We start from the raw sequence: 26418 nt of genomic DNA, 5'->3' as shown, positions 1-26418 counted from the left end.
TAGCCCCACATACAAGCAAAAAATGTTGTACCTTGTAGACATCTAACTCTCCACATTGGTAATCAAAGCGAGTGTAAAGCTCATTAAGCATGGTTATAACCTGCATAGGTGAGCACTGGGAACAGATGGCAGTGAATCCAACAATGTCAGAGAAAAGCATTGTGACATTATTAAACTTCTTGGCTTGCACCACTTGTCCTTGCCACAGCTGCTGAGCAACTTCTCCAGGAAAAATAGAAAACAGAAGATCTACGGTCTTCTTCTTTTCCTCTTCAAGAGCTTGATGGGCCTGTTCAAGGGTTGCTTTCAGCTTTCCTAACCTCTTCTTCAGCCCATCCTGAGCTCTGGCTTGCTCTCCAATCAGAACAACATCTCTCAGTGCATTGTGAATAGGAATATCTGAAAGATATAATCCACGTCCTGTAAAATCTTCTAGCCTATCCACACATGGAGATCCCAAGAATAGGATTGCACTGGATTCAAGAATATAGATCATTTGGCCTTTGAGATCCATTACCTGAAACAGTTAAAGAAACAAGAATTCATGCACACCATGCAAGGCATGTATTTAGAAACAAGAAACACATTTTGCTGAACCATAGGAGAATTGAAGTGACCCACAGTTCTCACATTTTCTTCTATTTGTTGAAGATAAAACATGGAATACTAAATCATAGAGCTAAATAATAAGTTCAGTCTATTTTACCTCAGACTTCTGGTGCAAAAGGTAAAACAGCTTAAGGATAAAATACTAATGTGGTATTGGTAAGTATCAATTTTATCTTAGGGATCAAGCAAAAATCAAAAGAGGAATTTTGTGCATTTTTAGCTACTAATAAATTGCTATAGATAGGAGTGGCCAGTAGATTTCTGGTAAGAACTGTACTGTTCGGGTCATGCACAACATTCTCAGTAAGATAAAGTGAGAAAATGTGCTTCAGTTTTATTACAGTTTTATTAGAGTACTCACTGAGACTCCAAATTGAAAAGCAGAAATACCAGAAATAACTCATTTTCATGATCTAAAAAATCAATATACTTTGTGTGAAATGCTGTTTTTGTGTTCTTCCCCTAATTGCTTCTGCAATGTGGAAGGTGCTGAGGAGGTCTCCTTAATGTTGCTTTGAATCACCTTTTTTTTGTGGTAGCAATTGCACTGGTTAAGATATATGACTATAAAAGATGCAAAATACAAAAGATAACAAAGACTAAATTAACACAAGAAACTCCCTTCCCCAAATTCAAAAGCTGCTGTTTGCATCTAATTCAAGTACACTTTGGTAAAACCCTCACTGTCCCATTCTTTGTGTTGGTGATGCTCTTACTCTCAGCAACATGGCATGCCATTGGCTTTAGCCCAATTTATTAGTTTCTCTCTCTATTTCCAATGACTCTTTCAAAATCAAGTTAACAGTCAAATTTCATTTGTGTAGTGGTTCAAGAGAATTTTCAGTGAACGTTGGTTTCAAAATCTGAATTACCTTACATTGTCCTCATAATTGTGAAGTTGTATTAGAGGTTGAAAGATAAGTGATGTAAAATACAACATTATTTTGTTATATGGCTATTTTAACTCTATCAACCTTGCATGTCTCCAAAGAAGAAAACAAATTCATCATTGAAGTAAAGATTATAAAAGGACTCTTACCATAGATGATTTCAGATCAGTATTATCCCATCTTCTCACTCGTACTGTAAACTGCATATTTAACATTGTCATTATTCCACTAAATGTGCAGCTTATTTTAGGGGTAAGAATTTCAAAATATTCTTCAAAATTAGGCTTAGCTTGAAATTCTCTTCTGGTCAAAAGTCTTCTTATCCCATTTCCAACTTGTAGAACAGACATATCCTTGTCAAACATAAAATGAAACGGGAAAATCTTGCAGAACACAGAGGCAGGAATCACAAGTGAAGACTGCGGTTTACATGGAGATAAAGAAGGTTTTGCACTTTTGACTTGGATAGAGTACAGCAAATAGGGCTGATTAACAAACTCAGTGCAGTCATTATGGAAACAAGGAGGCATGAGCATGACTTCCACCTCAGTTTCATACAAAATATGAGCTGCTGCTTTAATAATGCCAGATAGAATAAGACTTGTGATTTTCTTGGGAAAGAAATAATACACGTTTAAGAAGTCCTGATCTTTCTCCAGGCATAATATGGAAACTTCTTCAAGTCTGTCCTTTTTTCCTGCTTCCTGACTGTGGCTACTCTGCTTCAGCAGAGTAGTGAAACTGTTCAAGAAGTCCTTAAGGGTTCCTCCAATAACCCCCAATATGTGTTCATCCTCTTCATAGCATATTTTGAATAGCTCTTCACCAAGAGATTCTCGTAGAGACTCCACAGGAATACCTGCATGGAATTACATTTAAATCAGAACTATACTTGTCATGCAATCTCAGGCTAGCCTCTAATTTTTTCATCCTAAATCTAATGAAATCAGCAATATCCTTCACTGATCCAGCATAGACAACTGAGAGGCTTCTCATTTAGGAGTCCTGCTGTGACCAACTAAGGTTGTTCTAACTGGTGCCTGAAAAACATGGAGAGATGGGTTGTAGTCTGGAACGATCCATTGTTCTGTGGTAGGAGTGTAGACAAAATGAATGCACATCCAGTAATTCAAATGCCTCTAGGAATATTCCAGGGCTCTGAGACCAGTCAGCACAGAACAGCTCACATCTTCACAGTAAACTCATTTTAACAGGATAGCTGTATGCAAACTGATTGCTGGGAATATCCTAGCTTCACAACTGTTACTAGGAATCTTTTTGAAAAGGGTTATCTGCCACGTGATCAGCTTTACTGTTTAAGGTTGCAGAGGATGATGCTTCACTTCCTGGAAATGTTAATTTACTAATTTCAATAAGTACTGGCTACTATAGATGTAGCCAGTTCCCATATTCCAAATTAAAGAAGTTCTCATCCCACAGAGGATGTAAAGAATCAAACATTTTCTCACCAGTATAACGCCATAACATGTTACTAAGAATACTTTACAACTTTCTCTAGATGTTGGATGTTGGGGGTCAGCACAGACTTGATAAATTTTGATACTCTGGGCTGTTAGTTGCCCAGAAACAGTTTATTCTATGTGATGTTGGCATAACTTCAGCCATCACGAGGAGGAAATTATTTAACAAGCCCAATTTACATATGCATATATTATTTTATACATATATCATTTTACATAAATATTTGTACATGTAATATATATGTATTATTAAACAAAAATACGTTACCTGCTGCAATAGCATGATCACTGATTATTTTTTCAAAATCTTCTCTATCGCCAGTTTTTCTGCAAAGATCATAAAAAAAGAAATAAAACTCCTGAAAAATCAGGACAAACGGGGTAGAAATAGTATGCAATAGAAATTACCCACTCTGCATTTACTCTGTAAAGATTACGTTCTGCCAATCAAATAGGAAGGTTTTGTTGGTTTTTTTTTTTTCTCATTCAAAATGGGCCTTAGTAGGATCTTAGATTATCCTGTGCATTTGTGATAAATTTAAGTTTTAGTTGTCTGAACTCAGATTATGGATCGAGGCCAAATGCTGCAGTCTGCCATTGATTACAGCCTCTTACATTGCAACAACCCTACCTTTTGTTTCACTAGTATATTGCTACTTGTAGTTGTAAGTGTATTTCATATTCACAAATAATAAATATTACATATAATATATATACAAATATATAGCATAATTTGAGTATACCTTCAAGCATTTCTTGGAATTACATTAAGTTAAAGAGAGGTAATAAAGCTTTTGTTTTTGATAGGAAATACCAATCAACTCTAAAATTACTTGTCCACTGGTAGAAATCCTGATTTCTGTGTTACAAAACAGCAGCCCTATGAGTTCTGAGGTTGATAAATATCAACTTGAATGTCAGACACAAAATGATGAGATGTAGCTTAGATCAATCTTCGTACAAGCTGTGAGCCTTTGATACAGATTATCTGAATTTCCTTACTTGAAATAACTTAATATATATACATGCAAAAGCAATATAGATGTTTATATTTGTTTTAAATTTGCCTTAGTACACTGTTCAGTATAGCATACTATTTTTTTTTGCTTCAAACTAATTCTCCATATTCCAATACATAATAAAGTATTCCAGGCAGCAATTATAATAGACGTCTGACCAGCTATCAAAAATGTATGCATTCACATACTAGAAAACAATTTTTTTTTGTATAATCACTTGAATTTAAAATTCTTTTCCCAGACTCTTAGAAATACCAGTGGTTTATTTATTATTAGAAGGCCATACAGTTGTGAAATAAGACAACTGTATTCATCTTTCCATCTATGTCTGAGTATTCCCTGAGCTCTCCCAGAACATCTGCTTATTTTAAGCAATGTTTCCCTGCACAAATAGCTAAATTTGCCCATTATGCCAACTTAGATTGCACGAAACGTCATGCACCAATTTAACAAGGTAACAGAACACAGATTCCAGAAGTCCTGACTCCCAGCCAGCACTCCAGTCATTATGAACTCTGCAAAACATTTTTACTGCATGGTTTAGTTGCAGGTCTATTATACATACATACCTGGTTTCTTTTATCCTGTGCTTTGCTAACGTTCTCTGAAGTGCAAGATTTAGTCTTTCAAACTGGGAAAGAAAGAAAGCTACATTGATTAAATATCATTGCTGAAAATTTAATCATAACATTTTATAGAGAGAAGAATTACTGTGCTGTCCTTGGGACCGCCATCTTTTTTCAAGATGGTATAATTGTTAGAAAAAGTGTGTCATTTCTGTGCTTGGGGTTTAGATCATGTTGATGCCTTCAGCTCCACAGAATCATAGAATGGCTTGGGTTGGAAGGGACCCCAAGGATCATCAAGTTCCAACCCCCCTGTCACAGGCAGGGCCATCAAACTCTAGATCTGGCTCTAGATCAGGTTGCCCAGGGCCCCATCCAACCTGGCCTTGAACACCTCCAAGGACGGGGCATCCACAGCCTCTCTGGGCAGCTGTTCCAGCACCTCACCACTCTCTCTGTGAAGAACTTCTCCCTGACATCCAAGAACTTCCTCCTACCACGCAAGTACCAGTACCTACTACTCCAGTACCACTATAACCTATAATTAAGGACCCTTATCTGATGTGCATGTGTGGTTAGGCATTCTAAAAAATTATGTGCTTCACCTCCAAATTGTCAGATGACAATAAAGATAATACTGCTGAAAATTAGCTAACTCGACTTTCTAGCATAACTCATTACTCTCAAAAAAGAGCAATCCCTTAATTCAGAACTACTAAGGTAAGTAAGAAAAATTTATTCTGACAAAAAAATACAACATCCCAACAAAACAAAACAAAACGACACAACAGAAGAAGAAAAACAAATCACCTACGTTCTGCATTATACCCTCAGCAAAACGTATTAAAAAGTTGTAATGACTAACTTTTCCCGAAATACTACTTTTTTTTTCAGGGCCATTTTCAAAATTGTCAAGGTTGAAACAGCGAAAGGTAGCACAGCTTCAAAAGCAGCTACTACAAATCAATATAACATTCTTTGATTCAGATTATCTCCTTTTCTGTTTTCAGGGCTATTATGCTTTGAGACAATGCTAGAATCACTTATATATGTAAAAAAAGAAATCTGACTATGTATTCTACAAATGGTTTGGGTTGGAAGGGACCTTTAAGATAATCCAGTTCCAAGCCTCCTGCTATAGGCAAGGACACTTCCCACTAGACCAGATTGCTCAAATTGCTCATCCAGCCTGGCCTTGAACACTTACAGGCATCCACACCCTCACTGGGCCATTTATGTTAAAGTCTAAGTACACATTCCTCAAGTAGTATTAACTTCCACGTGTTACATATTCTAATAATGTCCTCCACTTTTGACATGTGAAAGTGAGGTAATCAAGCTCATAAGTAGTCTAAATGATATAAGGACCAATTTGATCAAAAGTTTATCCTGCTTACACTGTATCGTGGATTTCCATGCACAGTTTACTGATGCCACAAGGAGTTTGTGAATCATGATATGGCCACACATTTTGAATGGGAAAGAAAATGAGGTTAGTTGCTGATGAGAAGCAAGGCACTTCAAAGTATCAAAGCAATGAAAAATGTTTTTAAACAAACAAAACCCTTCTATGAAGAATGATTGGGAAGGTTTCTGTCTGTAGACCCTGAAAGCTGACAGCGTGAGAACAGACTAGTACATCTGAACAAAGTTCCAATTCATAAAACTTCAATAGCTGTTAAAATCTGCGACAATAACCTTGAGGTTCAGTAGCTTTGGGAATACATGGTCACAGACTCCTTGACTTTGCCAGTCATTTTTCCCAGCAGAGGGTCTAGCCTACTGTGTTCACGTAACAGGCAGCACACACTTACATCATTTTTAAAGAAAAATAATACTCATTGTTTCATTAAAAATCCCACCAACAAATATATGTTGAAAATAAAATCAGATGAAATGCAAGAGTACAATCAATCTTAAAGCACCAATCATAGCATCATAGAAAGGTTGCTTTGCCAGTTCATTGTTGAGTTGGAAGTCTGCATTAGTCTATAAAAATTGATAATAAAAAGTTTTGCCAAGGAAATAATAGATGGAAGAATTGGAAAATAGACATGCAAACAGCACAACTGGTAAGGCATACTGAATGCTCTCAGTACAAGTAATGGAATTGTAATAAACTCAGTATTCAGAGATGGCCATTCACTATGTCATCCCAATATAGACCAGTCTATTTGCCCCCGTTTTCCACAAAATTTGAGGCATACCCACATATTGAATGTTATGCAGTTGCACTTTCTTTAAAGTTGTAGTTTTTTATATACAGAAACAGCATGCACTGTGCCTGTTTTCACTGGAATTGAGCAGAGACTATTACTGAAAATATATTAATTAACTTAGCGTTTCAACATAATCATTGCATTTCCCAGTTGCACAGATACTCTGTTCAGTCTCTCCAGGGCAAAGAGTCAGACACGGTTTCTGCTGGGGGAACACTAGAACTTAGATGACAAGTTCTGTGGTCTTTACTCATTTAAATCTAGTAGCTATGATACAGCTCACATATGACAAAAGTTCTGTTTCTTTGTTTGAATCATTTGCTCAAATATATGCTTCAGAATTTTCCTTTGCATTAAACATAGATGTTAATGTCTTTAATATTGCAAGAGATTAGTATAATAGCAGATGAAAACAGTGAATTTATTTATTTGTGACAATGAATGATATGCATAGTATGGATTGAGTTAGGTGAATTGATGAGGTAAATTAGTAATTCATGTAATTAGCTACCAGGGCAGAGTTTCTCCAACTGTATCTCTATGTGAAAAAAAATTCTTTGGAAAGACACGCTCTTAAAAGGAACAATTAAAATGAGCAGTGGGAGACTGCAAATACAGGACAAAATATAGGGAAATGGATTGGAAGGGATAGTTTAAGAGCAGACAAAACTGATTGTGGCAAAATTGTACAAAAAAGGAATTGGAAAGGATGAAATGAAGATTTAACCTCTGCTGACCTACATAATAATACAAACTTTGAAGTCAAAACAGCTTTCAGAAGGCTTACATCTAAAGGCTTGCATAAAATGCATGTTAATGTAAATAATGAAGCACTGGTATTAATACGCAGTATCCGTTTACCTCAGGAAATATTAGTTTGCAGATGCTTTCAGTTAATGTGTGCAGGTACACTCTACTTCTGCTTGTTTTCCTTTGTGGAAGGTTCCCTTGAGTGTCTTTTTCGTGGACTTCTTTGCAGATGGGCAGAGCTGCTCTAGAGCTGTTTTCTGTGCAGCCCTTCTCATGTTCATCAGCAATACGACTTTGAGTCAGTAAGGAGAAAGGACATTCCCCCGTGATCTTCAAGTCTTTCAGTTTTGTACAGAACATGCTGTACTGTCTCTCTATTGAGGGTAAGAGTACTTGGCTTGGTATTTAATAGTACTCTTCTGTTTACTAACAAGAGAAGAAGATGCCAGAATATTTGATGAAGCAACCACTGTGGAGGATTATTGGTAGCTATAAATCATCTCAGGAACAAATGTGTGCCCCTAGAAAAGAAGAAAGAAAAAAAAAACAAAACACCACAAATGTAATATTTTATTTTCTCCTTTAAAAATGAATTGGCAGTTTTTACCATGCATGCATTAAAATAATGGCTTTCCTAAAGCCTTGCTCAAGAAAACACTTAAGCTTTGCTCATGCAGTATTTTAAGCATGTAATCCCCACTGACTCGAATGCTTCAGGTATTTAAAATTGTGTGCATGCTGAAGTGCTTGGCTGAATTGTGGCTCCAGCAATTAAGGCAGAGGAGCTGTTTTATCTGATACATCTTTGTTCATGGTGATGGATGAGGTTCCTGAAAGAGCAAATAGCAAAGTTCTAATGAGAAAATCTTTTTAATTCTTCATAAGCAGCTATTAAAACTACTTGAAGTGGCACAATGAAACTGATCTGTAATGGATGCTTAAATCTCCGTTTAATCAATGCCAAAGGCATCCTTCTTGGAGCACAGAATTATTTGACTGAAGTCAGCACTCAACTGTGTGGAGCAGCAGACCATCCAAGACCATGGGTTAGTGCCTGCTGTAAAAGCCACAGCTAATGTCCACAACAGGTGGGAAACAGACCACGTAACTGATGTAGTTGCTTGGAAACACCATGAGATGTTATGCTTTTACAGGTGATGCCTTTCAAACAATGTATTAAAGCCAGAGTTGAACATTTAAGTTTAATTTGGAATTAATTCCCTGCTTGTTTTATTTATTTCAGTAAGACTTAATTCATTTTCCATTGACCATACCTCATTTAATCAGATCTCCTCATCCCCATGCAATACAAGATAACCCTTGAGAGCTTCTGGCAACTCTTGAAGCAGCTGAAGCATTACATTTCCCTCTCTGGAGGTACAGCCCAATAAGGCTTTCCTTCAGAAGCACTGTGGCTTCAATCTGCCTGGGCACAACACTGCTTATTCCTCTCTCTGAGACAACCAAAGGGCCACTGGACCGAGGTAAAAAATAACTAATTCCTTAACACAGGTTATGAACCGCTGCTTTTGAAACAGCTGTAATGAATGGCACAGCAGGGGAGCGCTGCACAAGTGATGCAGATAAAAGTAGCAACAAGCAGAAGGCAGTCTGGCTGGACCTCCTGCTGAAAAAAATATCTAGCAGAAAAGGCCCTTTTCAAGTGTGCTGTAATGCTGATGGTGGCTGGCCAGCTTCTAGAGGGTACCTATCAAAACTATGGAAGCGTTATTGTCAGCATCTGTAAACACAATGGTAAGAAAAAGAGGCAAAAGAATCTTTGCGTAAGATTTTATATTCCTGATTTCTGTGCTGAAATTTACTTGTTTCTACTATATGAATATCAGTAACACTTTATTTTTTAGTGCTGCATTCTCCTGTGTGGCAAACATGGCAGTGAGAAGTTCCAAGCAAGGATCCTGCCCTCTAGATATACATGAACTTATATTGTTATTTGTTATAGCATAAGCATCATTATGTATACACAAATATTTTTCTTCAGGAGCCTAATAAAACCTCATATTACATTATTAAAAGAGAAAAGCAAAACAAACAAACAAAAAAAATCCACCTTTCCTGTACTTAACTGTACTTCTTTTTGAATTCATGTATTGAAATACTGTTAAGAAAAGTGATAACATAAATAAACATTTGAACCACTGTCAAGGATAACACGATCAATGGCTGTGATGGAATTTACATATATATATATTTAAACACTCTGCTGTTTGGGGCCTTAGATTTCAACATATATCCACTACTAGACTTTGAAAGAAAAAAATACTAGAATTTTGAAAGAAAAAAGGTATATTTAAAGTATCTCGCAGTGAATGTGTGCTGCTACTAAAAAAAAAAAAAAAAAAAAGTTCTCTGTGAAGAATGTAAACTGGAGTTAATGGTTAAATTACATACCAAGAAATACTTACTGCATTTGCACTGAACTAAGAACAAAGGCAGCGACTGACCTTCAGCAGTGATCAGTGGTTTCTGGTTGGGCTGGGCTTTTTGGTTTGTTTTTTCCCCTATTGCTGGTGGAAATATTTTTCTGTTTCTAGAAGCCAGTAATCCGAAATTATTGGTTGGGGGGCGGGGGGGGGGTGGAGGGGGTCAATGGCACGCTAGGATAGTGCATTAATTAGTGTATTAATAGCGTAAATGTCCTGAAGTTCTTGTTTTCCCATGAACAAAGGGAATGGTCCCTTGATAGCATATATCCCAGTTCGAACCAGTATCAACTGAACAGGCACGACAAGTTTACAGTGGTGACCAAAGCAAGATTCTGCACTTGGCTTGCAATTACAAGACCCTCTAAAACACGTATTTAAAGAAACAAAGTAGAAGCCTAGTGCCATCACATCTTCAGAGGATTCAAACACTGAAAGTAAAAAGTATCTATGAACAAATTCTTTCGTAATTGAAAAGTCAAGTTTCCATTTGGTATCCTAAGTGTACCTCACACTTAATCTAACTAAAATTCAGAAAAGCATATCATTTTCTAGGAAAACCTGCTTCGCTCCAACTGTAATTGGGCAGTGTTTTTTAAATGTCTGTCAGAAGGACAGTGAATCATTTCTGTTGTGTTTAAAGAACAAATTCCAGCAGCATGATGGACTTTAAAAAGTTATAAGAAAGATGAGATATGGTACATGTCACAGGTTGAATCAAACATTTGCAAATGTGTTTCAAGAATTATAAACTCCAGCCCTCCCATTTTTCACAATGTTTAAAAACATTTTCTGACCATGAGAAAAAAAATATGGCACTTGAAAAAAGACGGAAAAGTTTCTGGTTTTGATCCTTCTCCAAACATGCTCTGTGAGAGCTTATCCCACGGGAGCAGCAGTGTTTTATATGAATTCTTTATCTCTGCTGTATTAATTGCTGTCATATTTACCTTTGGAAGCAAACTGAAAATTGAAATTAAATAATCTGTGGTGAGAACAAACTACAAGCAACAAATTCATTTAGTGTCTGGCTGAATACAGCATGGCACTGTGCCACTCAGAAAAACTAAGATGACTTCACACAGCATAGTCATAGCAGTAGAATAATTTAACAGTGTTCAAAATGCTTTGTGCAAACATTTCATTGTGTATTTACATCTGTACTTGTCTTACAGCCAAAAGGTCTTCCTGTATGATTATTTGTACTAGCTGCTTCTGAATATTTGCCTCTGCTAAAACAGTTCCTTGACAATTGCATGAAATACAGTGCAATGAATAAATCATACAGTAAAACTGCCTTATATTAATGCAGTCATTTATAAGAATTAAGCAATAACACTTGCTAACAGTAGCTAAAGTTGTTATTTAATCTTTAAAGACATGGGAGGAAAAAATAGAAGCAATGTTAAATACCTTTTTCTTTACATAAACTACATCATTTGATCAGAGTAGCAGATGTTATACTGTAGTGGTACTTTTTATTTTTAGGCAGACATATCAGTTAGGTGAACTTCTGCACACTGAGCGATAATTTTAAATATATATATTGACTGATGCAAAAAAACCCCTCAAAATATATTACTGACTGGATGTAACTTTCTGCAGCACAAGAGCAATTGCAGTGCTTGAAGGAGCTTAGTGTGGTCTGGAAGTCATTGCCTGAACGGCAAGTAGTTGTTAACATCTGTCTTGTCCTTATGCAAAATGGAGACTTGCAATTCCCACCAAGCTCTAATCCTTGTGGGATTAAAGAAATCACTGCCTTTTACCCCTTGCCAGTAGGCCTCTGCACAGAGCAAGGCAGGATCAGTCTGGCTCTTTACATACAGGCAAACCACAAGTAACTCCTAGCAAGACAGATTAGAACCCACCACCCTATCAGGAATAGCTCAATGTGCATTTTGCTCTTTTCTGCAAAGAATCTCAGGGAATAAAACTAAATCCTATAATTTTGTTTTAAATTGCAATAGCAACACTTGACTTTTTCTATGTAAAGAGCCATGCGCAGCAGCAGAATCAAAGCTTTGATTTGTCCGTTTCCAAAGATTTTAAGAAACCTTCTAAAATGCTCAGAGAAAATTGATCAAGTCTGCATCAGAATAGAAGTTAATATTTTAAGAAGTGAAAGTAAGTTTTGTTCTTTTTTTTTTTTTAGTCTCACTAAATCCTGCACAAGTAAGCAAACTAACTTACTTGGGCTTCTTCATTGAACTTGAACACATTCAGTGTGCACATACCTTCAAAAAGCTAATTTGTTTGGATATGGCTGCTTTGGGAAACACAAGATATGTGTAATTGGAGGAGACGGGCAAATCTGTTTCCAAATGTCTGAGTGGCAGTAAGTCATAGTAGATAGAAAAACGCCCGTTAGTGCCAGTTGTTGACTTAAGTGGGGGACATCTTGGAAGACACACATCCTTGTAAACAGGACCAAGGTTTTTCTCTGCATCTCCGCATTCAGAGACTAAACCTTCCACTGAAATTTGAGGATGCCTCATTTATTCCTTTCTAGTAAGTTAGTTCTGTCTTTAACAGAGTAAATACATTAACCTTCCTGAGGACAGCTGTGTCATTGGCCAAGAACGTCATGTAATGTATACATTAGATGTAGTACGTCGTAGGGATAGGATTTTTAAATCTGCAGCAACAAGGCAGACTTAATTAAAATATCAGTAAGACCAAGTTGCATAAAGAATATAAGCGTAAAAAGAAAATTGCAAAACCAAGGACTTGGGTGGTAGGTGACCACTGAATCATCACTACACTTGTGTAGTCATCACTACGCTTGCGTTGTGATCATTACTACACTTGTGTAGATACCATTGTACTTACACTACAAAGTAATACCTTTTTTTTCAGTAAGATTCTAGGCTCTTTCACTGCACAGTTGCTACTTCAGCAAAGGCCATAATTGAAGACAAGACTGTTATCCTCTCTATAGATCAGGTGAGATGTGATGATTTTTAACAGCAGACTTCACAATAAGTCAGTGGTACCCCAGACGTGACTAGATTCAGCAATCTCAAATTATACTCTGTATGCAGAAAGGAATATGCTTTGTCAGGCATTAGCTTCTGCTTTTTCCCCCGTAAACATCCACCCCTCTTTCTGACAAGCTGTCCCTACTTCTAATCTGTCTGTACACCACAGCCCTTTAGGGAAGTGTTATTTTTCACTCCAAAGCACTAAATACCAGCGTCCTGACTTCCAGATTTAGCTCTGTCTGGGGCTATTTCTAAAAGAAATACACTCACAGCAGTTCTGTTAATCACAGCACACCTTTGATAGAAAGGAAATACGACTGCCTGTACTTAAATGTCTAGTGAAATTGCAGTGACTGCTAAACTATGTTCAAGGTAGTAAAACATACAATACATACTACAACCCACAGTAATCAACTGTTAATTTAACAGCCCAAATATTTTACCAAACCCAATTTCAATGTGGTGACTCATCCCTGTGTCCTGTATAGCAGCTTAAGACAAGCTAAAAATCTAGACACTGCTTACAAGACTTTCTCCCCATTTCGTGTGAAATTTCTTCACCTTTGTACACTTCTCTTCATGAACTGCTTTAAGAAATAGAGAAATGCAATCAGTTATTTCCACAGTGATACACATCTCATGGACTGTGATCTGCTGCAAAAATGACAACTTCAAAGCCAGGAGATGCAGAAAATAAGAAAGTTGAATTATTCCTTTGTTCTCATGGCAATCAGCAGAAAATAAGTTTCAGGGAATACATAAGCAAACTTCAAAACTTCTACTGTATGTCATTTTAAGGTCATCCTGAGACATACGTTTCTTCTGCTTTAAAATATTAACATTAGGATAAGAACAACAAGCTCTGTGCCTTGGCATAGAAACCAATGGGCTTGGAGACAGGCTGAATCCCTAGTTTTAAAGTATCACTGAATTTCTGATACTGATTGACCCATTTCCCTCCAGTGGTCTACAGCAAATTCCTGGATCCAAATATAACCCTAAGAGAGGCTTAGACTGGTTTCAATTAAATGCACACGGGAAACCCTAATTACTGCACCCATGTTTTGGCATGTAACTAAAGGAAGGGCCGATTCCCAAATGTAACTTATAAGATACATAGTTGTCATTTTAAGTATTGCATGCACTTTCACAGGGTAAATATTTTTCCTGTGTTAGGACCAAATAACAGGGAGGCATGCTGAGAAGATAGCGTGGGAAAATTTTTCTCTTCCTGTTAGTCAAAGGCTATCTGTGAAAACATTCCATAGCAAGCCCAGCAGGCAGCCCCACAGCACCTGATTCTTGGCTCTTCCTGCTCTCAGGCACAAATAGCAGTTTGGGATTGTGGTGCATCCTCTCAATTCCACGACAGGTCCAAAACATGGATAGCGCCACCAGCTAAGTGCTTACAATAGAGGTGGTGCTCATGAAAATTCCAGCTACTCATGGGCTCTAGTTCTAGGGAACAGCTAGAGATATTTCATGAAAGTACAATCTGTTGTGTGTAATCACAACTCATTATTTAAATGCTTTCAGAACTTCTGATAATGAAGTGACATCATTGGTGACACCTTAAGTGATCCAGGTACGCAGTGGGGGAAGCAACTGAAACAGTAAAGACAAACATTAGCAAAATCTAGCCCAAATGTCCAGAAATTATTTTCACACACAAGGAATATACTTTAAATATAGCATTTCCCTTTAGTCTGCATTTGCAGTCCATAAAAGTACAGATTTTAGTGAGCATCATAAAAAGAAAGCATATAAACAAATTGATGTCTTCAGCACTCTTTCTGTCATTTCAAGAATAAAAGCTTGACTTGCAGAAATAGGATGTTCGTGGCAGTGTGAAGGAGTTAAACACAAAGATCAAAGTCTTGCAGTCAGTGGAATGTAAATTAGAATTCACAAAAGGCAAAGCATTGTGATTCTAGAACATGAAGTAGTTGTCAACTGTTGTGTTTACTGATTCTCTCCAAATGCCTACTTACGGCTGTATCTCTCAAGCTTACCAGTGCAAACTTTTCTCCTTTGAGTATACCTATAACTTTGTGTATCCGAGAAATTTGATTTTTGTTTAGCTCATAGATTGGAAACGCTTTCTAAACTAAAGAAAGTAAAAAACAATTGTAATCTGCTGTAATAGAAAATAAATGAATTGCTTTCCATCTCAGAGTATCTTTCACTGCAATCTTTAGCTAGCATTTATGACTTAACTAGGATTGCTACATCTTCTGTAATAAATGAAACAATACACTTATTAAAATTACCAATTGCTAATGCATGAAGTTATTTCTCCTTTGAGAATCATGGTCTTAACTGTAAAGCATCCAGAGACGACCAAATAATTAATAATTCTTCCACATCTTCAAAGACACTTATCTTGCTGAGTCTTGTATCTGCATGAATTCATCTGCCTGAAGTTGAATGAAGTTGAATAATTGTGGAATAATTGTTTACAAAACTGGCCCACAGGTTTTCCTAAACACCATTACTGTTTTCCAAAGATACTGGAGTGTCATAGAGGGATATAAAACATTGACTATAGTGTATTATAACAGTCATTATAACATGTTAAAATACTCCCTTTGTGTTCAGAGCTTTAAATTATAATGAACAGCAAGTTTTAAAAATGATGGAGGACTAAAAGCTCCCTTGAACACTATAGATCTTAGAAAATGGCTTGAAACTTAGGTCTGCAGAAAGCCAAGTGTTTCACTAGTAGCTTTCAAATGCAGAGTTTTTAAATGTTTGTCACCTCTGACTTGGGTGTACAATGTCTACAAGACCATTTTCACACTGGAAATCACAGACAACTGCCTTTCATATTTATTCATATTTAAGAACTCATGCCAACTCACAATGAAGTCAATAGTAAGCTTCTGGATACAGTAGGAATAGGATTAGTCCCTATCGCTTCTCCTGCTGTTGTCACAAAAACACTGGCTTGGCCATTTTCTTATTTTTGAAGCAAAATATGCCCTTGGCTTTTGTTGTTTTGGGTTTTTGCATGTTGGTGTGAAGATATGATAGTAAACAACTGGTCTCATTTGAGATCAAACATGATGCATGAGAAGCTAAAAGCAAGAATTTCTGATCAGTGAAGATAGTTTGTCCTGCAGCAGCAAGGTCACGGCTTCTAATTTTTCAGATAGGAAAAAAAATATCTATTAAAGAGGTGTATTCAATCAGAACAGGCAGAAGAAGAGATGTTTTCACAGTCATCATGCAGCTACAGATACTGCTTTACCTAGAGCATGAAGCAAAGAAAACAGCTCTGAGGAAGAGATCAGCCACTTTCCTAATTGTTCTCTACCATAATATCTGCAGAGCTGGAACAGAAGGCACCTTTCTTTTCAGTTTAATAGTTACAGATGTTTTCTGCTACAAAACAATTAAAAACAAAACAAAACAACAATGAAGTTCAGGTACAAATTCAGGTGGAGATAAATTACATGCATTTTGACCATAAGGGCTCTTCTGCTACTTTTCCCACAAAATTGTGCAACTTCAGGCAAGGTTCTCAAGTCTTTTTCCCAATTTGGAAAATGCAGATAATTAGTCCTTTAATCAAGGGAGATGATTTCATTATTTTTATGAGACGAGGATCATATGGATAATACTTACCAAACAACAGGCTTGTGATCCAAATGCCTTTTTAATGATAGAGAACCTGAACACTGCACAGTGTGAAACAGAAGGTAAGCTTTCTTAAGTTATTTGATGCAGAGAACATATAACTGTCCACTGTTGTTGATCTCACACCCTGTACAAGTGCATTATCTACAGTTATGTTAACATCAGTGTGTACTTACCTAAGCCTTAAACACCAAAGCTCTGCTGCATTTCTCAGATAGCAGTCTTTCTCATTGCAAACTAATGTTATGATGAAAATCTGTTCTTTATTATGTGAGAAAAAATAGAAAGAGTAAGGAGGTAAAGACAGAAAAAGGAACAAGGAAGAAAAAGGAACAAGGAAGCAAAGAAGGACATAAAGATGAAAAATCCTTAAGAAAGAAGAGAAACAATGAAATAGAAAAATTTCCAAAGGATCAGACAGTTCTTTTACTCTGATACTTGCTTTTTCTCCACCACAGAAGGTAGGAAAGTGTATCAGCACTTAGTTTGTAGTTCAAGGAATGGCAGTTCATGCTTCAGTGCTGGGAGCCTTCGTGTTCCAGTCCTCAGGCAAAAGGAACAAGCAGCAGCTTGAGTGTCTTGCATTAGAGGCTAGTGCTCCAAATCAGTGCCAGCAAAAGATGTAGCAGCACACAGGTATGTGGAAATGACAGCTTCACAACGGATGTGAAGTGCCTGTCATCCTTGAAGGCTGAAGTCTGAACCCTAAAGTGGTAGGAAAGCACTTCAGAAGATCTGGGCTGCATTACTTTTGCAGAGGTAACGGGCTCGTCTCAGATTTATTTCATTATGAAGCGAAATTAAGACCAAATGTAACTGTTAAACATCTTCATTGCAGCACGTCACCTTCTGCAATGATAAACTGCCCGGACATCATAAAACTCGCATGAAGTGTGGGAGCTGTCCCACACTGAAGGCCCTTTAAAGCACTACTTCCCACTCAAATGATATACAGCACCCACTCTGTATTTACTATTCTCTAAATCTTTAAAATGGCATACCAACCATGACCACCTGTTCTGTTGGGGTGGTTTGTTTTTTTTTTCCCCCACTATGTTAAGGAACCACATCACTTTCAAAAATCTTACCAAGATGGAGACTGTCATAAAAAGTGCATCTCTATTTAAAGCTTTGCCTAAATGGTTCGGCAAGCTGTCACAGGCTCTCCTTGGTTTTTACTGCCTTTTACTTCAAGGCAGAAACAATGTTAAAATAAATAATTATGATGGTTAAGCAGGGGCCAGACAATAGAGTGCCTCCAATTTGTAATGTTACATATTTGTGCTTTGAATAGGAGCTCTAAACCAGCACCAAAAACAGCTCTGTTGTTTCAGACATGCGAAGGCACGGAGATTGGACAGAAAACTGAGATAAAACCCTAAAAATAAACCCAAAGCAAGTCCTGGAAAGTTCACATGTACTCAGAGAACTACCTCAAACAGATCTTGAATTATTACTATCCTGAAAAGAAATGCTCTTTTGACTGGAAAGTTAAATGTATCGTTAACTGGGTTCTTTATCAAAGAAATCCCATGACAAAGAAGAGGTTCCATCTCTGTGTGGATATGCAGAGAAAGATGATGCTCTATAAGCAGTTCTCTCTTTTTCTAGGGATATATGAGATTTCACAAGGAAAAGGCTAAGAGAACTTTTTTATAGTCAGGGCAAAGAGAAGGATTGATAGGCACGAGTTCCCAGAAGATAAAATGAGAGATATAAGTTTAAGGATAAAGAAATGTAGTACCACCTTCAGGAAGAACTTCATGCCAAGACAAAAAATCTTTAAGCCTCTTGGTATTTTGAAGCACCTGGAAATACCATGAATCTTACAGAGTTTGTACTCTCAGGATGTTAAAAGCGGAGAGAAAAGAAAGACAGCATTGTTTTTTCACAGTCTTCCTTTGCATGAAGTCACAAACCTTGGATATTTCTGTTGACAGCTTAGGTGATACTGAAAATTCAGAACGTGGTTTAAATATTTGCAGCTAGCAGTTCCTAATGAGACAAACACACCAACTTTTCTAGCATCCTGTGATAATAAAGGAATGAAGTTCCCACCGTATCTCCAAGTATCTGTGCAGCATATTTATGTTGTAAACCTTTGTTCTGAGCCTTCAACTCTGTTTATAAGTAGCATCTAAATCCCACGTTGTCTATTATATATCAAGCTAACAAAAGGAGCACACTGAAAAGTAATGTAGCTTCTTTGTTGAAAGCACGATTACCTAATTTAAGTTTCGCCTTAATGTTCTGAATTAATTTATTACTATTTGACTAACAATTATGAGTGTTTTCCATGGTTGTAGAGCAATAGTGGGGAAAGAAACAAGTCAGAATACATTATTAAAAGTGTTGCATAAAAATTCTTTCTTGCGTATTTATTCCAATGTTAAATAGACCAGCCATTTACAATACAGGAAGTTGCAGCAACTGCAATAAAAACTGATTTTTTTTTTTTAATACATCAAGCCTGTAAGGTGTTTTTCTGCTGTCAGTTTCTTATCTCATTTTTTTTCCCTATTCCAATATGTTGCTAACTAAAATGTGTCCACAGCACAGGCAATGATGGATGTTCTTTTCTAGCTTTTACTACATATAAATCATAATCCTGTATTCATCCAGTAATCCTTGCTCTTTGCTGCTTCAAATCCTATTTCAAAAGATACTTTTACCATTAAGCTCCCTTCTATCATTTAAATATATTTTTCCTTAGAAATGACAACTGCTTAGAAGTGTAAGGTATTTCCAAAGAGAAACTGGAAGGAAGGTATGAAAGCACATTTCCTACACTATATCAATTAACAATTTGTCAAAAAACAAATGTTACTCTTACTTCCCAGTGCCAGTCTCTACTCTCCTGAGGGAATAATACGTATGTTGTCATGATGCCTCCCATTCTCTCAAGCCTGGTATACTTGTGCATTTCAAATTCTGACTAAGCTGTGACTCCACTAGTTATAAAATTTATCATTGATGTGGCCAGTGACTTTTTCCACATGATTTGACTATCGTGCACCATCTCTCACAATCCAGAGTACATGACATGCAGAGTAAGTGCAGAGCTCATCTAAGCTGATGCTGATTTTCAGATCAGCTGTAGATTTTCAGTGTCAAGCAATAGATGTAGCCTCTGTCTCATGAACCTATTGAAGTGTTTTGCAAGCCATACTTAACTGAAAGATGCATCTCCTCCACGGTATTTCATTTCCACTACACAATCACATGGTTTTGGCTGAGAAAGGAACTACTGAACGACATTTCAGTAATCCAGTTAGTGACACTGATACCTGGTCAACACATGAAAGCTCCTATGGAGCTTTAACTGGAATATTGTTATTCAACCCTCTGTCTGATGAGCTTATCCTTGGACAGAATACTTAGCTGGGAAATTGTGCCAATGCAATCTTGCATTCTGCTGGAGTTACCGCTTTTGCTCTATCACCATTGCTAGGTGTATTACTTGTTTAACGTTTCAAAAGGTCCAAATTAAGATCAGTGACATATACAAATATGTAGTAAAATATTATTTGCCTTGAAGAGCTTGCCCTCTGAATAGCAAAGACAGAAAAACGGGATGCAAAGTGTTACTTTGCCTCTTTTAAAGGCGAAGCAATGAGATACACCAGTGATCACAAAAGAAAAACTGCAGTTGGACTAAGGAGTGAATCTGTCTCTCTTCAATGCAGTTGCACAAGTTTCCCTCACGAGAAGTTCATTCAATCTAAAATTAATTGATCATTCCTGTCATGATTTCTTGACCTTTTTGAGAAAAAAATAATTGGCACCACACTGTCCAAAAGCCTTGCTAAGTTTCTTAACTTATCCTTCGTCCCGTTCTTTCCCATGTGGAAATTTTAAAATCCTACCCTTCAACATGCTTTGTGAATTCTGTGGACTAATGGCTATTTTCACCAAAATTTGAACAGTTTTTTGATTAACTGAGCATTTTTCTCAACAAGAGGCCAGTGGTTTTGCACTCACAACTTGTCTGTGCAAATGGAAAACTATGAAGACAATTTATGCAGAAAGACAAAAAAGTTAAATTAAAAGTTAGATTGATGCATGCTTTCTCTAAAGACATGGAAATTTTGCCATTTTTAGCAGTTCTATTTAAAACAACTGCAACGAGTATTTTAGGCTCCAGAGTGCCTGCAGCCAAGACTACAGAGCCACACAGCTTTTAGCAGATACCCCTCCCTGCTAACAAGGCAGCTGCTGGGTAGATCGTCCTCTGTTTTCAAAACGTATCGTAATGGTGAGGAAATGCAAAATCTCAATTTTTCCAAGTAGCAAACTGGAAATCTTGCTGAGGTGTTCTGCCAGTGCCTTTTGCAATGCTCTCTCATGTGTGAAGGGCTTCTGCGTTTGCCGAAGAGAGAAATCCACTCTCCTTGAACAGCTTTTGTCAGTTTCCATCTGTATCAAGCACCAAGTGAAATGCAAGGTTAAAATGAAATTAAACATGTTTACCTCAAACAGCATTAGAAAGGCAGTTCTAAAAAAAAAAACACCTGTTCCTGGGATCTCAAAAACTGCACTATTGCTGATTAAAAGTGGAGAGTTCAGCAGTAATCACTGTGTGTGGCATCACAGGAACTGTCTTTTACTGCACCATCCATGACATTCTAGAATTAAACTGCACTAAAACCACCAGCAGGATCCCCACAGAATATCATTTCTCCAAAAGACTGATTTATTTTCAGTCTGAATATCTTAGAATGGGGCTAAGGAAGAGGTTCACTTCATAAGTGTATGTTTGTTTCAATTTCCATTTGTGGGGGAAAACAAAGATTTTAACACATTGCTTTACAGTAAGAATTTTTTACTCACACTGAAACAGTTGGATGACTTGCATGGAATATTCCCTGTAACTCTATAATACAAATAGCTGTCTAAGGGCTAGATTCCACGGTACTTGATAAAATCTTTGGAACTGCCTCCAGCCTCTTCCATGATAATGCACACACCCTGCTTTCTATATTACAGCCCACACAATTAAAGCTCTATTCCTGAGCCGCTGCATGGCTGACCTATTTTCTATATGGACTTAGCTGAAACAATCAATGGGCATAGCCACGCATAAAGTGCAAGTCACAGGCAAACAGTCCCAAGGGACAGCTTCAGGCTGCCCTGTGCCCCACAGACACATGCTGTGGTGCATTCCTTCAGGTATTTTTCCCCTTGCCCAAAGGCAGAGAAAAAATATCTGGCTCTCGAGCAGGGAGAGCACAGTATTCTCTGCACAGGGAGAGGTACAGTCAAAATGGGGATGGTGAACGAAGTGCCCTCTCAGACATAATATGTGAGGTTACTGCTTGCTTATCAGCTAGGTTCAGCATGTTGCCTGTGGGAAAACAGCCTACTGGTGCTGATTTGCATTTGTCTGAATGCTTTTTCTTGCAGGGCACCATTCTCTTGGAACAGCTACTTCTGGAATGAATATGCAAGAAGAGAATCAATTCGTGGATTAGCTTTAAGAAACACAAAGGAACTAATTAAAAGAGTTAGAGCAACGAGAATAATGTCTGTAAATCAAGAATCATGAAATGGAGAGTAATGATAATGCTGCCAGGTTCAAGAAGCAGGGAGAGTTCCTCAAAGCAGCCTTGAGAGTCTGAAGCATGAAGGGGGCATTTCAGTAAATGAGAGTGCTGGACTACTCTGCACTTAAACACGAAAGCTGTAATCTTAGCAGGGGCATTGATTCCATTTAACCAAACTACCACGTCATAAGAAATATAAATGAAAAATAAGTGTATCCCATAAAACTACACTTTATGAGATAAAGTGAAGTTGTCTCACAGACTGAAAGCCTCTGGAAGAGCTACACCTCAAATTTATTTGGGGTCTGCAGCAGTGAAGAGGACACAGCGAGACCTCCCTCCAGTGAACTAAAATTAATTCCTAGAGAACATCTTTGCTCCGAATTAGGTGATGAAGCAGCAGAAAAACTGACAGCAATGGAATCTGCACTCCTCAACAAATGAATGAATGAAGACAACTCAATAAAGAAATAAAATAAGAGTAGAAGTCAGATTGCTCTGAACCCCATATCTACAAAAATAAATAAGGATACTCTGTGAACTATAGGGCATAAATGAACTAAACTAGGAAACACTATTACTAATTGAGCAGTGACATCACCTGACAACCTAAGAATTGAAAAAAATTCAGGATGCTACCAAATGAATAGCATTTTGTTACAAGTTAAAAGATTCTTTAAAGATATTAACAAGATATTTCAATTGATTCATAGATCAGTAAGCAGAAATGTAATAAAAAACCTGCTGTTTCTAGCAAATTTTCCCATCTCCATTAGGAAAAATCCTACTGACATTTTAAAATGGAACACATATTAATACTGTGTCCTGAATAGTGTTTCTTTCTTGTACAAAGACTTATCCCTGAACAATGATAAGATAAACTTGACTCTCTAACAACTGATACAACTAGTCATGGAAGACCTACAGAATACATAGTATATATACAGCTCGGATGCTCAAAGCCTGATGAAAGTAACATTCAAAGTAATGTCAAATGTGAGACTTGACTCAATTTAAACTTCAAGGGCTAAAAAACTTAACTGAAATGCGAGGCAACTACATAAATGCAGCAAAGTTTAATAAACCCACGAAGACATTAAAAAAGGAAATAGCCCAAAGTGCACAAGGAACTCAGCAAAGAAACTCTAATGCAGGCTCCAGATAGCATAATTTCTAGTTATTAATGAAACAGACAAGGTGAAACTATGATTTCTAGATATCATCATAAAATAGTAAAAAAAAAATTGTCCTTAAAGTATATTCTGTAGTTTCTGATAACTATTCTAAAATATTTTTTTAAAACTATACCGAAGTTTTCTTCACTAAATAAGTTTATACAAAAAATGCAAACCTGGTTGTCTACGGAGTAGATAGAAAAAGTGGCCAAGTACTTTGTAAGACATATTTCCATGCTTATACCTTAGAATATGACATCTGGTTAGTGCAGTGCTCAATATTCTTTATTATTATTATTATTATTTTTAACATAATTCACAACATATTTTGGTGTAATAGATTATTTCAATTAAAAGGAAAAATAGCTTAATTTTCTACAGAATCTACCTTGAGTTCTTGGGCTGCTTCCTTTGCTTCTCAACATTAGTTTAGAATTTCAGACATCAATCATCTTCATGGTGGCTGTGACATAATCTTTTATTATATGACATAGCCAGGTTTTGATCATTACTGATGTGCTGAGCATTTTTTGATAAATTCTTATTTATGTTTTGATTTCACTAGGGGATCTGTTCTGAAACGCAGTGTCACAGAGTGGTTATGGACATATTTTTAAATAGACATTCACCAGAATAAGACAAACACACATGACTTTAGTACTTGCTTCTATGGACACAACATGAACACCAGCCTTGACTTCTCATTTTTCTTCTCATTTCATAGTTCTCTATCTACTGGATGCTAAGACAGGAAACTGAACCAATGGGACAAGGGACAGTGAACAATTTTGTTGGCTATGGCAAAAAAGAGGATTAAAAATAACACTGTAGAACTAAATTCAGTTTCTCCTGCTGTGTTTGCCTCATAATCTTGCACTGCCATGAGTCATGAGAGCTGTAGGCTACATAATTCCACAAAACAAACAAAAACAAGAGATCTCAAGATATGATTTCCTTTCTCTTTTCTTACTTTTCCTGGATAATTTGGATCAGCATGATATCAGCAATTGCTTTTCTCTTCTGAGAACGTGCAGTGTGAAATCTTTTACATCACCATTATAGTACTTCTCATGCTTCCTTAAAATCATCTAGTTCATTTAAGGTTCTTGCTATTGGCAAAGCAAAAGAGTACTCATCAGAGCTATAAGTGTACATTCAGATGTAGTGAGAGAGCAACACAATCCAAGCAAGAAACTTCACAGTGAAGAGAACACCCCATTTGTAACATTTTCACATGTTCCTTGGTTGCTTCAATTGCCTAAATTTTCTGATTAACTATGTAAAACAGCCTGCTACTGGAATCTCTGTCTAGTGTGGGCTGTCACCACCTTTTGCTCCTAATGCTAGACAGGAGTGGATCTATTTATGTGATTTGAAGAATATATTACCTTGCTTCTACTTTCTGCAATTTGGAAACAAGCTATCTTAACTACATGAAAAGGGATCTTGGCTTCATTGGGAATCCTGCCTTAGGAAAATCTAAAAGATTATGCCATTTCTAAATACATAATACTCTAACAGCAAGATAACTGAACACTTGCACTTGTTTTGTTGCAGTTTACACTCATGAATAACTGCTCCATTACCACTGCAGACTGAGACTTTACGATTGAAAATCTGGGTGAGCAAAAACGTCTTTTTCCCTACTAATATTTCAAAGTTACACCACATCTCTTCAGACCAACCTGTACATGGCACAATGTAATCCACGTTCCAGTGGAAGTGACTGAGCTCAAGACAGCATCCCAAACCAGTTCATTTCACACCAATACAGCGATACCAATAGGCAATATCAATATCTCATCTTTACACGGGACTTATTTTTTTTTATTTTTCCTGTCCACTCATCTTTTGTACGTAATTCAGCCACCTCCCAGCGTGCACAGCAGAAGCAACCAGCTCTGAAAAACAGACCCGTTGTGGGAGTAGCGCTGCATGAAGCAGGAGAAAGTACAAATGATAGGTAAAGGTATTCCTTCGCATTTGAGAGAAAAACTTCTCAAGCATCACAAATGTCAGTAGCCGATTTTATGTGTATGTATATATATACAAAGGGACTACTGGCCACGGGCTACTGGTCACGTTCACTGAGCCTGAGCCACAGAAACAGCTATAGCTCGAGCCACTCCCAAGCCTCGAAGAAGTAGGAAAAATACTTAAGCTACAGAAATCGACCGCAAAACGTGAACTGCCAATCCTGAGGAATACAACAAAAAGAAAGAAATGCAAAAGCGAAGTTATTGTTCGGGTTTAAGCGCGTGATTAGACGTCAGGCTCGTGTCGGATTCGTGAAGTGCAACAATGTGAATCGCGCTGCGAACGAGACAAGAGAGCTCTCCTAACTGTGCGGCAGCGCAGCCAGTCCGAACGGCTGCAATTAGCCCCGCGGGCACCGGCAGCCGGCGGATTCTTACAAACCCGCACAATGCACAAAGGCCCCCGCGGCTCGATCCAGGGGACGAACCCTGCGAGCCCACGCCTGGCCGCGGGGCTCCCCGCGCCCCCACGCTGCGGGGGCTCGGCTCCAGCCTCCCGCCCGACCCCCCGGCCCAGCCGTTCCGGGTCCCCGTCCCTCAGCGCCCCGTCCCAGCGCTGTCCAGGGTTCCCGCCGCGCCCCGCGCCGCGCCGCGCCGCCGCTAACTCACCATGGCGCGAGGGCTGCCCGCGGCCCCGCGGAGGGCTCCGGGCACGGCTCCGCTGCGCTCCCCGGCGCCGCCAAGATGTATTTGGGGAGCGGGCGCAGCGCGGCGCGAGGCCGGCCCGGGCGGGGGGAGCTGGGCGGGGGGGGGGGTGGAGGCCCTGCGGGTGGGGCCTCCCCGCGGGCCCAATCAGGGCGGGCCGGGCGGCCCCGAGCCGCGTCGGGGGCGGTGGCGGGCCGAGGGGACGCGTGCGGCCCCAGAGCCGCGAGCCTCGGCCTTTGGCGGCGGCGAGGGGAGAAACGTCCGGCTGCGCGGAGCTCCCGGCCGCGGGCTGCAGCGGAGTAGGAGGTGGCGGGAAGCTGCGACTATTGGCCAGGCTGGAGGTGGCTCTGGGCAGCCTGGGCTGCTGGTTGGCGACCCCGCACACAGCAGGGGGTTGGAACGGGATGAGCGCTGCGGT

General features: G+C 38.3%; 1 protein-coding gene across 1 annotated transcript in view; it reads right to left on the bottom strand.

The window, feature by feature from the left end:
- Positions 1 to 26098, bottom strand: part of GUCY1A1 (guanylate cyclase 1 soluble subunit alpha 1) — a 32679-nt gene extending 6581 nt beyond the window's left edge. The window contains exons 1-6 of the mRNA XM_031614278.2: positions 25965 to 26098; positions 7646 to 8055; positions 4569 to 4630; positions 3249 to 3307; positions 1649 to 2358; positions 32 to 517 (exon numbers count right to left, since the gene is read on the bottom strand). Of these exons, the coding sequence (XP_031470138.1) occupies positions 32 to 517; positions 1649 to 2358; positions 3249 to 3307; positions 4569 to 4630; positions 7646 to 7894 (1566 nt within the window). The 5' untranslated portion in view covers positions 7895 to 8055; positions 25965 to 26098. The remainder of the gene's footprint in view (positions 1 to 31; positions 518 to 1648; positions 2359 to 3248; positions 3308 to 4568; positions 4631 to 7645; positions 8056 to 25964) is intronic.
- Positions 26099 to 26418: the final 320 nt, after the last annotated feature.

The sequence above is a fragment of the Phasianus colchicus genome, chromosome 4 (genome assembly GCF_987193195.1).
Source record: "Phasianus colchicus chromosome 4, bPhaCol1.hap1.1, whole genome shotgun sequence".
In the NCBI taxonomy this organism is placed as follows: domain Eukaryota; kingdom Metazoa; phylum Chordata; class Aves; order Galliformes; family Phasianidae; genus Phasianus; species Phasianus colchicus.
Note: the sequence above shows the minus strand (reverse complement) of the source record. Positions and strands in the feature narration are given on the sequence as shown.